Source organism: Cervus canadensis, chromosome 16 (genome assembly GCF_019320065.1).
Source record: "Cervus canadensis isolate Bull #8, Minnesota chromosome 16, ASM1932006v1, whole genome shotgun sequence".
NCBI classification, from domain to species: Eukaryota; Metazoa; Chordata; class Mammalia; order Artiodactyla; family Cervidae; genus Cervus; species Cervus canadensis.
In genome coordinates this window covers 22742291-22756903 of record NC_057401.1, presented here as the reverse complement: position 1 = coordinate 22756903, position 14613 = coordinate 22742291, and the positions used below count along the sequence as shown (strand labels likewise).

General features: G+C 37.4%; 1 protein-coding gene across 1 annotated transcript in view; it reads left to right on the top strand.

Moving 5' to 3' along the window:
* MTREX (Mtr4 exosome RNA helicase) overlaps nucleotides 1-14613 on the top strand; it is a 94019-nt gene that overhangs the window by 53150 nt on the left and 26256 nt on the right. Inside the window, exons 17-19 of the mRNA XM_043488650.1 lie at nucleotides 2631-2803; nucleotides 3400-3468; nucleotides 12227-12355. Of these exons, the coding sequence (XP_043344585.1) occupies nucleotides 2631-2803; nucleotides 3400-3468; nucleotides 12227-12355 (371 nt within the window). The remainder of the gene's footprint in view (nucleotides 1-2630; nucleotides 2804-3399; nucleotides 3469-12226; nucleotides 12356-14613) is intronic.

Genomic DNA, 14613 nt, shown 5'->3' with positions numbered 1-14613 from the left:
AAACCCGTGTCTTGCACATTGGTAGGCAGATTCTTCACCTCTGAACCACCAGGGAAGCCCCTGTGTCAGTTGATTTTTGACAAGTGCGGCTGGGACAGTAAAATAGCCACCTGCCGTAAAGTGAATTTGAACCCTTACTCCATACCGTAGCTGAAAATGGTTGTAAGTCTTGAATAGAATAGCTGAAACCTTAAAACTCTTTGAAGAAAATATAGGTATAAATCTTCATAAACTTCAATTTCCCAGTGGTTTCTTAGATAAGACACCAGAAGTACAAAAAACAAAAGAAAAATTGAATGAATAGGATTTTGTCTAAATTTTGAAACATTTGCACTTCAACATACACCAGCAGTAATAAAAAGAAAACCTACGAAGTAGGAGAAAATATTTGCAAATCATACATCTTATAAAGAGTCTGGTATGTAGAATATATAAAGAGCACTTAGAGCTCAGCAACAAAAAGCAAATAATCTAATTTTCAAATGAACAAAAGATTTGAATAGACATTACTCTAACAAAAACACATAAGTACATGTAAAGATGCTCAACATTATTAGTCATTAAGGAAATGCATATTATAACCACATTGAGACACCACTTCACACTCACTAGAATGGGTTTTTTGGTGTTTTTTTTTTTAAGTAATTGACAAAATGGTGTGATCATTGTAGAAAATAGTTTAGTAGCGGTTCGAACCCTGAGTTGGAAAGATCCCCTGGAGGAAGTCATGGCAACCCACTCCAGTGTTCTTGCCTAGAGAATTCCCATGGACAGAGGAACCTGGTGGGGTCGCAAGGAGTCAGACATGACTGAACAATTAAGCATAGCACAGCACGTGAAGTCTAGAATCACCATAAGACCCAGTGGTGCCGTCCACTCACGGGTATACATAACCAAAAGAGCTGGAAATATGTTCAAACAAAAATTGGTGCCTGGAAGTTCATAGCAGCATTACAGCCAAAAGGTAGAAATAGTCTAAATACCCATCAACTGTTAAACAAAAGGGTATACCCACATAGTGTGATGTTATTTCACCATTAAAAGGAATGAAGTGCTGATGCATGCTACAACATGACTGATCTTTGAGAAAAGACAGTGAAAGTGAAGTCTTTCAGTCGTGTACGACTCTTTGCAACCCCCATGGACTGTAGCCTACCAGGCTCCTCCATCCATGGGATTTTCCAGGCAAGAGTACTGAAGTGGGTTGCCATTTCCTTCTCCAGGGGGTCTTCCTGACCCAGGGATTGAACCTGGGTCTCCCCACATTATAGGCAGACGCTTTACCATCTAAGCCACCAGGGAAGTCAGATCTTTGAGAACATTATGCTAAGTTATGGAAGCCAAAGACAAGCCACACGATGTATGATTCCATGTATATGGAATATCTGGCACAGGTAAATTCGTGCAAACAGAAAGGTTGCTTGGGTCTAGGGGAGGGAGAGAACGAGTGTTTGCTAAAAGGTATGGAATTTTCTTTTGGGGTAGTGAAAACATTCTAAAACTACTTGACAATGATGGTTTCATATATTGTGAGTATACTATGTGTCATTAATGGTAAATTTTATGTTATGTGTGTTTTACTCCAATAAAACTACTGTTTGTTCACAGTGGAAATGAGCAAGGAAGATGGGTCAGCACTAGGTGAAAGATGGCATCATAGATGTTTAGATTAACTAAAAGACCAATTTCTGAAAGGAGCTAGTGTTTTAGCCACTGACTGAATAGAGAGATAACTAGTTAAATTTCTTGTCTTCTGTTTTAGAGACATATACCAGGTGATGGTGGAAGCCTAATGAAATTAGCAAAATGGATTTTTTGCAGAGTCAAAGCGCCATACTAGAAGATCCAAAATAGTGCTACTCAATATAACTTTCTGTGGAAATATTCTCTGCTATTCAAGTAGAGAAGTCAACACCCACATATAACTGTTGAGCATTCTGTATGGTACTAGTGTGACTGAAGAACTAAATGATTAATTTTATGTAATTTTAATTATTTTAAAATTAAATAGCCATGTTGTGTGTGTGTGTGTGTGCATGCACACTCAGTTGCTCAATTGTGTCCAACTCTGCGACCACATGGACTATAGCCTGCCAGGCTTCTCTGTCCATGGAATTTTCAAAGCAAGAATACTAGAGTGAATTGCTATTTCCTACTCCAGAGTATCTTCCTGACTCAGGGATCAAACGTGTGTCTTTTGTGTCTCCTGCATTGGCAGGTGGATTCTTTACCACTGAGCCATCTGGGAAGCCTCATGTGCTGTCCACTGGCTATTATACTGGGAAGTGCTGACATGGTTTACATAAAAAGTTTTACAGAGCAGTGCTTATTCAACAGAGTAGGTCTCTCCCCATCCACAGGAAGGCGTTAAACCACTGCCACTTCAGAATTGCTTTGAGGATCCACAATTAGTGAGTGGTGAACTGTGAAGACGAGATAGAGAAAGTGAACCTTAATGAAGAAGGGAGAAACTAGGCAGCATGCTTTACGGGTGTCTCTGAATCTTTTCCTCAAAGCTTTTAATCTGTGCAATGTGTAGTAGTACAGTCTGTACAGTTGTAGTAGTCAAAGATGTATCCTTGGTATTACCTACATAATTTTTTGATACTGTGTATGTGTTTTATTTATAGAGGTGAAGAACTCAGAAGAACAGTATAATAAAATAGTAATACCAAATGAAGAAAGTGTAGTCATCTACTACAAGATTAGACAGCAGCTTGCCAAATTGGGTAAAGAAATTGAAGAATACATTCACAAACCGAAATATTGCTTACCATTTCTACAACCAGGTCGTTTGGTAAAGGTATGTCATTTTTACTATAAATTTTTCAGTATATAGTATTTTTTAGATAAAGATTCCAGTATTTTTTCTTTTCTTTGGTGGATGCTTCCTGCTACAGTAGTTGATCTGTACTAATTTTATTGTTTAACCTGTTTCACATGATACTGATTAAGGAAGGAGGGGTCAGTTGAACGCCTTTTAATCTCTACTGGTTTTCATTTGGAGGAATATAAATTGAAGTAGACAGTTTTGGAATTAATATGAAATATTACTAGTTATGAAATTCTGTCCAAAAAATAAGGCAATTTTAAGACCTGGATGAATTCATTAATTATAAAAGATTCCACATATAGTCCAAACAAATACAAGATATCATTTTTCACATTTATTTGCCAACTGAGAGATTCCTGTTGCTTCCTGGAAAGCCTGTGAAATTAGGCAGTGATTTCTTTCTGTAGTGTCAGTGTCTTTTTTTTTTTTTTAAATTTTAAATGGATCTTTCAAAAAATATTTTATCAGGAAAACTCAGAATGTTTTATTAGCCTACAATGTGGGCATGACATCTAAATTGCCTTTTAACATAAATACTTTTTTTACTTGCTTTACTTTCTTTTCAGGTGAAGAATGAAGGAGATGATTTTGGTTGGGGTGTAGTGGTGAATTTCTCAAAGAAATCGAATGTTAAGGTAAACTGTTGTCCTGAAAGTAAAATTGTATATAAATTTTTAGTGAAATGTTTCTTCAGGATCAGAAAATCAATCAGATTAGAAGTAGCATTACCTTAAGAGAAACTATAATAAAGTCTATATAAGGAATTAACTTTTCAATTAATCAGAGATTTTATCCTTAAAGTGGTATGGTTATTTTCTTAACACTATCACAGATTTTAATTTCATGACTGTCTTACATTTCTTCTCTGAGTTACCAGTCCTTTATTATACATTTCCTATAAATTGAATATTAGAAAAAATTAGCATCTGACATTGGAAATTAGAATTTTGATTTGGGTATATATCAGAGACTTAAAAGCAAGACCTTAGGAAAGCTGGTCAATTTTAATTTGCTCTAATTCATATGAAGGCAATAATAAAGTTGATTTTGGTCATTATTTATTTAAATACTTTGAAAATGTCACATACATAAAATCAAGGATGATTTTAATCATTTGTTAGAAGAATGATCGCCTCAAAATTAAATCAGCCTTCCTGTCTATTGTATTTTCTTTACTAGTTGTAGGCACCAACTAAACAGGTGCCAGTAAGTGATCTCAGGCAAGACATTTTGTATCTCCATGCCTGTTTTTCCTTATTTTTAAAATGAAAGGTTTGCGTAAGGTGACATTTACACTGTGTTAAGGTTGACCATTTCATGAGTTTGTTATCATTAACTTATTAATCCCACCTTTGTGTAAGGGTAATTGAGAATTAAGTTTTGGAATTGAAAATTAGTCCTGAAATATGTAAAGGAAATTTGAGATACTGATGCCATTTGTTGTGGAGAAATAAAGTTCCTAGGTTTGTGGTAGGTGTTTTGATTAATGGTCTATGGTTAATCCTACTGAATAGCTTCTTAAGGATATTTAGTTTACTATTACTGTTTTCATAAATAACTTTCATTAGTAACTATTAATTTGCAATAATTTTTTTCAAAGTATTGTCACACTCATTGTCTCATTTTATTCTAATTTAGGAAGCATTCATTGACCACAGACACAGAATTCCTGTACTCACTTATTTGGTGAACATAGCATATTGTGAAAATAACATGGCAATATAGGAAATACTTCAGTAAAGACATAAACAGAGTGCATTTAGAGCAGGAGGAGGAAGATATTTTGTTTGAGCTGTTCGAGGTGGCACCTGAGGAGGAAGAGAATTTTTGAAGTTTTAAACAGAACCTTAAACACTGAGTAGAATTTCATTTCATGGATATTCACTGGTGGAAGTAGTATGCAGCAGGTGCAGAACACTTCAGATTAAGGGAAGGAGAAAAATCAAAGTATTGAGATTAATCACCAAAAGTACTTAAAATACAGATTTTCAGATTTTAAGTATGTGGCTCTGGATTTAAACATTTGAAAGCAGTAGCTTGGCATTGAAGGTTAATTGGTTGATTGGTTTGCTTGGCTTTTTTATTTTTTTCTTCCAGTTTCATTGAGATACAGTTTAAATACAGCATTATGTAATATTAAGGTGTACAACATAATGATTTGACTTATATACATCATGAAATGATTATCACAATACATTAAGTGAACACCCATCATCACATGTTGATACATTAAAAACAATTTTTAAACTTTTCCATGTGATGAAAATTCTTAGGATTTACTCTCAACTTTCATTTTTAACCTATAGCATTGTTTATTATATATATATCATGTTGTACATTATGTCCCTAATATCTGTCTTATGACTATAAGTTTGTATCTTTTTATTACTGTCATCTCATTCCTCCTTCCCTCACCCTTGCCTCTGATAACCACAAATCTGAGTTCTTTCTCTATGAGTTTGTTTTTGAAGCATAATTAACCCACAACACTATTAGTTCCTGTTACACAACATGGTATATTTCTATACATTTCAAAGTGTTCACCTTGATACTTTTAGTTGTCACCATGAAAAGATATAGGCTGTATTCCCCACACTGTACATTTCATGCCTATGAGTTATTTATTTTATAACTGAAAATTTGTACCTCTTAATCTCCCTCACCTACTTCTTTCCTCTCTCCCCTCCCCCATCCTTTCTGACAACCATCTTCTCTCTGTGTCAGTGACTTTGTTACCATTCAGTTATGTTTGTTGATCAGTTTTGTTTTTCATATTCTACAGTTATGTGAAATCATCCCATATTTGTCATTCCCTATCTGGCATATCTCATTTAGCATAACTCCTTCCAGTCCATCCATCCATGTTGCTGCAAATGGGAAGAGTTCATTCTTTTTTTCATGGCTTAGTAATATTCCCCTGTGTTTATGTGTGTGAGCGACATCTTCATCCTTTCCTCTATCAATGGACTCTTGGCTTGCTTCTACATCTTGACTCTTGTAAGATACATAGTAATGCTGCAAAGAATGTAAGGGTGCATGCACATTTCCTTTTGGATAATAGTGTTTTTGTTTTCTTCAAATAAATACTCAGGAACAAGATTGCTGGATCATTTGGTAGTTATATACTTACCTTTTTGAGGAACTGTCATACGGTTTTCCATAGTGGCTGCACCAATTTACGTCCCCACCAATGGTGCACGAGGGTTCCCTTTTTTCCACAACTTCTTATTTCTTGCCATTTTAATAATAGCTATTCTGTCAGATGTGAGATGATACCTCATTGTGATTTTGATTTGCATTACCCTGATGATTAGTGATGTTGAGCATCTTTTCATGTACCCAATGGCCATGTGTATTTCCTCTTTGGAAAAATGTCTACTCAGCTCCTCTGCCATTTTTTAGTTATGTTTTCTGTTTGTTTGTTTGATATCAAATTGTATGTTCTTTAGTCACTAAGTTGTGTCTGACCCTGAGACCCTGTGGACTCACATGTAGTTCATCTCACTTTCATGTGATTCGCCAGGCTCCTCTGTCCATGGCATTTCCCAGGCAAGAATACGGGAGTTGGTTGCCATTTCCTTCTCCAGGGGATCTTCCTGACCTAGGGATCAAATCTACATCTCCTACTTGGCAGGAGGATTCTTCATCACTGAGCCCCCTAACCCTTTATTGGATATAGCATTTGCAGATATCTTTCACCATTCAGTAGGTGATCTTTAAGTTTTGTTGATAGTTTCCTTCACTGAGCAGAACCTTTTCAGGTTGATGTAGTCCCATTTTTTTTTTAATTTTTGATTTTATTTCCCTTGCCGGAGGAGACAGGTCTGAAAAAATATTGCTAAGACCAGTATTAAAGACTTCATTGCCTGTGTTTTCTTCTGGCAGCTTTATGGTTTCATACCTTACATTTAAGTCTTTAATACATTTTGAATTTATTTTTGTGCATAGTACAAGAAAGCAGTCTGGTTTGATTCTTCCACATATAGCTGTCCAGTTTTCCCAACACCATTTGTTGAGGAGACTGTCTTTCCCTCATTCTATATTCTTGCCTGTTTTGTTGTAGATTAATTAATTGCCAGTATAAGTGTGGGTCCATTTCTGAACTCTATTCTGTTCCATTGATCTGTGTCTTTTTGTGTGTGTCTACCAAGCTGTTTTGATGACTGTAGCTTTGTAGTATAGTTTTGAATCAGAGTGTGTAAGATTGTTTTAGCTATTTGGGGTCTTTTGTGAATCCATATGGCTCATATGGTAAAGAATCTGCCTGCAATGCACGAAACCTGGGTTCTCTCCCTGGGTTGGGAAGATCCAAGGGCCTGACAGCCCAGCTCAGTATTCTTGCCTGGAGAATCTCATGAAGATTGGCAGGCTACAGTCATGTCAGTTGTGTCTGACTCTTTGCGACCCCATGGACTATACAGTCCACGGAATTATCCAGGCCAGAATACTGAAGTGGGTGGCCTCTCCCTTCTCCAGGGGATCTTCCCAACCCTGGGATCAAACCCAGGTCTCCTGCATTGCAGGCAGATTCTTTACCAGCTGAGCCACAAGGGAAGCTCTCACCTTCCCAGGTGGGAAATAGGTAAAAGTGAAGTGAAAGTGTTATTCACTTAGTCGTGTCTGACTCTTTGCCTGCCAGGCTTCTCTGTCCATGGAATCCTCTAGGCAAGACTACTGGAGTGGGTTGCCATTCCCTTCTCCAGTGACTTCCCTGGTGGCTCAGTGGTAAAGAATTTGACTGCAATGTAGAAGACCTGGGTTTGATCCTTGGGTCGGAAAGATCCATTGGAGAAGGAAATGGCAACCCACCCCAGTATTCTTGCCTGGGAAATCCCATGGATGGAGGAGCCTGGTAAGCATGGGTTGAGAAGAGTCAGACACAACTGAGCGACTTCAGTTTCACTTTAATGAAGATAATGGTGACCTCCCTCAAAAGATCCCATGCATGTCCTGCTACACTCAGTGCCCCCAACCCTGCAGCAGGCCACCACTGACCCACGCCTCTGCTGGAGACTCTGGACACCCACAGGCAAGTCCAACACAGTCTCTTGTGAGGTCACTGCTCCTTTCTCCTGGGTCCTGGTGTTCAAGCTGGAATTAGAAAAGGCAGAGGAACCAGAGATCAAATTGCCAACATCTGCTGGGTCATCAGAAAAGCAAGAGAGTTTCAGAAAAACATCTGTTTCTGCTTTTTGACTGTGCCAAAGCCTTTGACTGTGTGGATCATGATAAACTGTGGAAAATTCTGAAAGAGATGGGGATACTAGACCACCTGGCCTGCCTCTTAGAAATCTGTATGCAGGTCAGGAAGCAAGAGGTAGAACTGGACATGGAACAACAGACTGGTTCCAAATCAGGAAAGGAGTACATCAAGGCTGTATATTGTCACCCTGCTTACTTAACTTATATGCAGAGTACATCAGGAGAAACACTGGGCTGGAAGAAATATAAGCTGGAATCAAGATTGCTGGGAGAAATATCAATAACCTCAGATATGCAGATGACACCACCCTTACGGCAGAAAGTGAAGAGGAACTAAAGAGCCTCTTGATAAAAGTGAAAGAGGAGAGTGAAAAAGTTGGCTTAAGATCATGGCATCCAGTCCCATCACTTCATGGCAAATAGATGGAGAAACAGTGGCAGACTTTATTTTTTGGGGCTCCAAAATCACCACAGATGGTTACTGCAGCCATGAAATTAAAAGACGCTTACTCCTTGGAAGGAAAGTTATGACCAACCTAGACAGCATATTAAAAAGCGAAGACATTACTGTGCCAACAAAGGTCCGTCTAAGCAAGGCTATGGTTTTTCCAGTAGTCATGTATGGTTGTGAGAGTTGGACTATAAAGAAAGCTGAGCACTGAAGAATTGATGCTTTTGAACTGTGGTGTTGGAGAAGACTCTTGAGAGTCCCTTGGACTGCAAGGAGATCCAACCAGTCCATCCTAAAGGAGATCAGTCCTGAATGTTCATTGGAAGGACTGATGTTGAAGCTGAAAGTCCAATACTTTGGCCACCTGATGTGAAGAGTTGACTCATTGGAAAAGACCCTGATGCTGGGAAAGATTGAAGGCGGGAGGAGAAGGGGACAGTAGAGGATGAGATGGTTGGATGGAATCACCGACTCAATGGACATGAGTTTGAGTAAACTCTAGGAGATGGTGATGGACAGGGAGGCCTGGCGTGCTGCAGTCCTGGGGTTGCAAAGAGTCGGACACAGCTGAGCGACTGAACTAAGTCAGTTCAAGGAAAACAGCAAGCCCGTCTTCCACATCATTAGCTAGTCCAATCTTACTCTGTCTTTTAACTGAGCAAAGTCTTCTTAGTATTTTTCAACTGAGGGTATCCCACTGAGTGTCTAAAGTGAGTGAAAATCTTTTCAGTATCATTCAGCTGAGTTTCAAAGGTAACCTACTTCTCCCAAAAGGAATTTACTACCAAATATCTTGACTCCAAGAAGGGAGACAGACCCAGTTGACCTCTGCTACTACAAAGACTCTGGATCTTCATGAAGTTCAGACAAAGGAGAGAAGTACTTTACTCTTAAGTTTATTTGTTGGTCAGCAAAACTGCCGACGGGAAAAAAATGTATACCCTGAAAGTTGAGAATTATGTTTTATTTGTCAGACTTAAACAGAGGACTTAAGCCAAAGAAACAACCTCTCAGATAGCTTTGAGGGATTGTTTTGAAGATGGAAGGGTGGAGTCAGATACATAGAAAGTTTTTGTAAACAAAAACTAGGTAGTCAGAGCTACTGCTGTTAATTAAAGAAAACCGGACACCTTGAGTAAATGAATTTAACATTTCTCTGTGTTTGGGAAGATGCAGGAGCCTGGGCTCATTGAAATTGTTCCTTTGATATGCACCTTAACTGTCCTGTTTTCTCTGCCCTGAATCCCCTCAGAGTGAACCCTTGGGATGGGGTGGCTGAGAGGCTGATAGGTTGATGGCTGGCAGCCTGTTTTGTCTTAGTCCTGAGTTCCCCTCAGGATCCACCATCAGGGGTGGCTGCAGTCGGTAATGGATGCATCATTCTTTGTTTTCTCATTTGGCAGGTGACATGACATTCTTTGTCCACAGAGGGAAAATGCATACTAAAGAAGAAAATATTTTAAATCATTTTAAGGAGATAAAAATGCATCATCAGTATTGCGTGTTGTTGCTTTACATTCTACAATCTTGATTATCAAAACTATATTTCTCTTATGTGACGGGTGATATTATTGATCTATCTTTATCAGAGTACAGAACTAGAAAACGTTTGCCGAGAGAAGTTTTATCATCTTAGGAAATAAATACAATAGCAAGTTTTCATTTAATGCTCCTAAAAAGGAGGCTTTGGAATGATTTTCCATACTAGTACTTGAGAATATCTCTGTAATGTTGTAAGTGGTTTTGGTAGTTCAGCATACCCTGTCTTTGCTTTGTATCTATACCATACTGAAAATTGTTTTAAAAATCCTTTAAAAATTATCATATTTGGGGAAAAAAAAACATGCTGAGACAAAACTAGTTTCCCTTTTGAATTGGAAAATGGAGTTTATGCTTTCTTTGAAGAAATTTGTACTCAGAGGTTTAATTGATTATGATTATACTTTTGATTTGTTTTGAAGATATATTTTACTATTCTTAGGCAAATTCATACGTTAGTATAGAAATAGGTTGTAGGCATGAATTAATGGGTATTTTTTGACAATTTTTGCATAAGTCTGTGCAGGAGGGATGGGAGGAGATCAAGTAATCGCTTCTTTCTCTGTTCTCCTCTTGATCAAAATAACTACCCCTTATGGGGAACCTACCTGTATTTTTGGTGGGAATGTAAATGTGTGCAGCCACTATGGAAAACGGCATGGAGATTCATCAAAAAACTAAAAGTAGAGTTGCCATGTTGTGCTGCGCTTAGTCGCTCAGTCGTGTCCGACTCTTTGTGACCCCGTGGACTGTAGCCCGCCAGGCTCCTCTCTCCATGGGGATTCTCTAGGCAAGAATGCTGGAGTGAGTTGCCATGCTCTTCTCTAGGGGATCTTTCCAAGCCAGGGATTGAATCCAGGTCTCCCACATTGCAGGCGGATTCTTTACCATCTGAGTCACCAGGAAAGCCCAAGAATATGATCCAGCAATCTGACTCCTGTCATGTATCTGGACAAAGCTATAATTCCAAAAGATACATGCACCCCTGTGTTCATTATTCACTATAGCCAAGACATGGAAACAGTCGAAATTTCCATCAACAGATAAATGAATAGAGAAGATGTGATACATGTATACTATGGAATACTGTTCAGTCATAAAAAGAATGAAATAATACCCTTTGCAGCAGCATGGATGGAACTAGAGATTATCGTACTAATGAGTCAAACAGAGAGAGACAAATATGATATCATTTATATGTGGAATCTAATATATGACCCAAGTTAATCTATCTAAAACAGATACAGACTCAAAGAAATAGAGACCAGACTTGTGGTTGCCAAGAGAGAGAGGTAGAGGAGGGATGGAATGGCAGTTTGGGATTAGCAGGTGCAAGCTATTAATATAAAATGGATAAACAACAAGGTCCTACTATTATAGCACAGGGAACTATATTCAATGTCTTGTGATAAACCATGATGGAAAAGAATATAAAAAGATTGCACTGTATGTATAACTGAATTGTTTAGCAGAAATGAATACAGCTTTGTAAATGTAAACTGTGAAAGTGAAAGTTGCTCAGTCGTGTCTGACTCCTTACGACCCCCATGGACTGTAGCCTGCCAGGCGCCTCTGTCCATGGGATTCTCTAGACAAGAATACTGGAGTAGGTAGCCATGCCCTTCTCCAGGGGATCTTTCCAACCCAAGGATCAAACCCAGGTCTCCCACATTGCAGGCGGATTCTTTACCATCTGAGGCACCAGGGAAGCTGTAAACTGTACTTCAATGAAAAAAATAACTTCTCTATTTACCTAATTTTATACGGAAGAGATTATTCAAATATTGAATCAAAAACTAAAATAATCTACTCTCAGTGTATTTTTCATCTTGTTTAATGAGAGTTATTTGAAAATACATATTTATTTTCTGATACTGATCATTCTTTTGGTTTCATTTTCTAATTCTAGCATAAAATGAACTATAATAATAAGCTGATCATTAGAAACTTAACGATGGCATATCAGGTGACAGTAATCATACTATTTAAATTCATATCAAGTAATTCCTCTGTTTTCTCATCCAGTGGAGCATGTTGAAGGATGAAGAGAGACAGGCTTCATTTCATGAAGGAGACATTGTGTAGTATATGCCAGTCATAGTGCTAAATGCAAGAACATAATTACTGTACACATGGGACTTATAATTTGTGTGCCAGTTTTTGAAAATTGATATACTTTTATCCCGTTTTTTTTTTTCTAGCCTAATTCTGGTGAACTGGATCCGTTATATGTAGTAGAAGTACTTCTGCGCTGTAGCAAAGAAAGCTTGAAAAATTCTGCTACTGAGGCTGCAAAGCCAGCTAAATCTGATGAGAAGGGAGAGATGCAGGTTTGTACTTTACTTTTCATTTCTAGATTTCAAATATTTATAATCACTGGATTTCCTGAATGTGATTAAAATAAACATGATTTCTAAATTGGAAGTTTTCAAGGTTTATTAAAGCCATCTAAAACCAGTAAGATGATTAAAATCCTTTATCAAATTACGGCAAGGTAATTAGTGACATAGTAAAGGATAAAGAATTTAATAATGAAGCTGGAATTTACCTGGGCTAAAAAGATGTTTTATCATTAATTTGTGATTGTTTAATTTTACACTTTATTCCATCCATACTTTTTTTGCATTCCTGTGAAAATAATGACTGAAAATAGCCAGTCTTTTGAAAATAAGTTCTAAGTTTCCTTAAAATAATTTAATATACGTCCTTTTAATTAAATGCAAAGCATTCAGTTTGCCACATTAGAAACTCATATTGAATGTCTCCTATTTTATTTTAAAATAATTAATATAGAGTAATTGTAAGTAAACCTTATTGAGGACTTTTCAAGGATCTTTTTGTAGACCAATATACCAAAATTTTGTTATTTTTAAATAGTGCTTTAAGTATATGGTACATTGGCTAGGTCTTTGAAGAAAGGTCATTGTAGTGATACTTGTCATAATAGGCATTGGTTTCTACAAAGTAAAATCGGCCATTGCAGCATCATAGTCTGTTGCTTTGGGTCGATGAAATGAATGTGAGACTCAGAGTTGACAGTATTAGAAAGACTGTATTGTTAAACATTTTAAAATAATCATTTAAAAGCCTAGTTATCTATAATTCTGAATGCCACCTAGCTTTTGGTCTTTGTTCCTCACTCTTCTTTGTTCTCTAGAATTCCACCACCATTGAAACGTATATGATTTAGCTTTCCCTAACATTTATTTTGTCAATTGACTGCTTGCCTGAAATTAGGCTAAAATTCTCCCAATCTGGCGTATATTCATTGTAGCCGAAGGAATCTTTTAAGTTGCTGCAACTTGGAATGGCAAATATGTGGCATACATCCCAACATTCTCCTTCTCTCCTGGCATACATTGATAATAATTCATGGCTCCCTTTTACATTCAAAGCTTAGACTCTTTCTAAGAAAATGATCTGATGAGTAATTCATTGGAGTTAGTATTTTAGGTGAAAACTGTTTGTTGTCTACCATGTTCTAGGCCCAGATTTTATTAAGCATAAGCATCTGTGCCTGTTTTACTTAAAGATAACGAGAAACTTTGCAGCTCTTAATAATACGATTTCATTTGGTTCAGTTGACAATCTCTCCAGAGAAGCCTTCACTGAACCCTGTGGGCCAACTGAGTGTCTTTCCTCCGCTGAAAAACCATTTTCTATTCAGTTTACTTTAGCATGTCTTACTAACGAAATTAAGGTGGACATGCGTAAGCATGAATTGCATCAATATATATAGTCTCTGACTTTAAGGGGTTTAGAGATAACGGAGGGAGCATTTTGTGTTCAAGGAGGTGACTTATCGAAGATATGTGCATGTTGTAAGCTTATAAAAGAAGTAATGAAATTTAGACAAATTTAGCAGATGAATGGATAAGGAAGCTGTGGTACATATACACTATGGAATATTACTCAGCCATTAAAAAGAATTCATTTGAATCAGTTCTAATGAGATGGATGAAACTGGAGCCCATTATACAGAGGGAAGTAAGCCAGGAAGATAAAGACCAATACAGTATACTAACGCATATATATGGAATTTAGAAAGATGGTAATGATAACCCTATATGCAAAACAGAAAAAGAGACACAGATGTACAGAACAGACTTTTGGACTCTGTGGGAGAAGCTGAGGGTGGGATGTTTTGCGAGAAGAGCATCGAAACATGTATATTATCAAGGGTGAAACAGATCACCAGCCCAGGTTGGATGCATGAGACAAGTGCTTGGGGCTGGTGCACTGGGAAGACCCAGAGGGATGGGGTGGGGAGGGAGATGGGAGGGGGGATAGGGATGGGGAACACATGCAAATCCATGGCTGATTCATGTCAATGTATGGCAAAAACCACTACAATATTGTAAAGTAATTAGCCTCCAACTAATAAAAATAAATGAAAAAAAAAATGTAAATTGAATCAATGGGGGAAAAAAAAAGAAATTTAGGCAAATTTTTAGGAATGTTAGAACTTTTTATTTTTTATTTTTATTTTATTTTAATTTTTTTTAGAAACTTTTTAAAGATACATCTGCATTCCAAGATATGGAAGCAGCATGTGCAGAGCACAGAACAGCCCTCTTTAAAAATAATT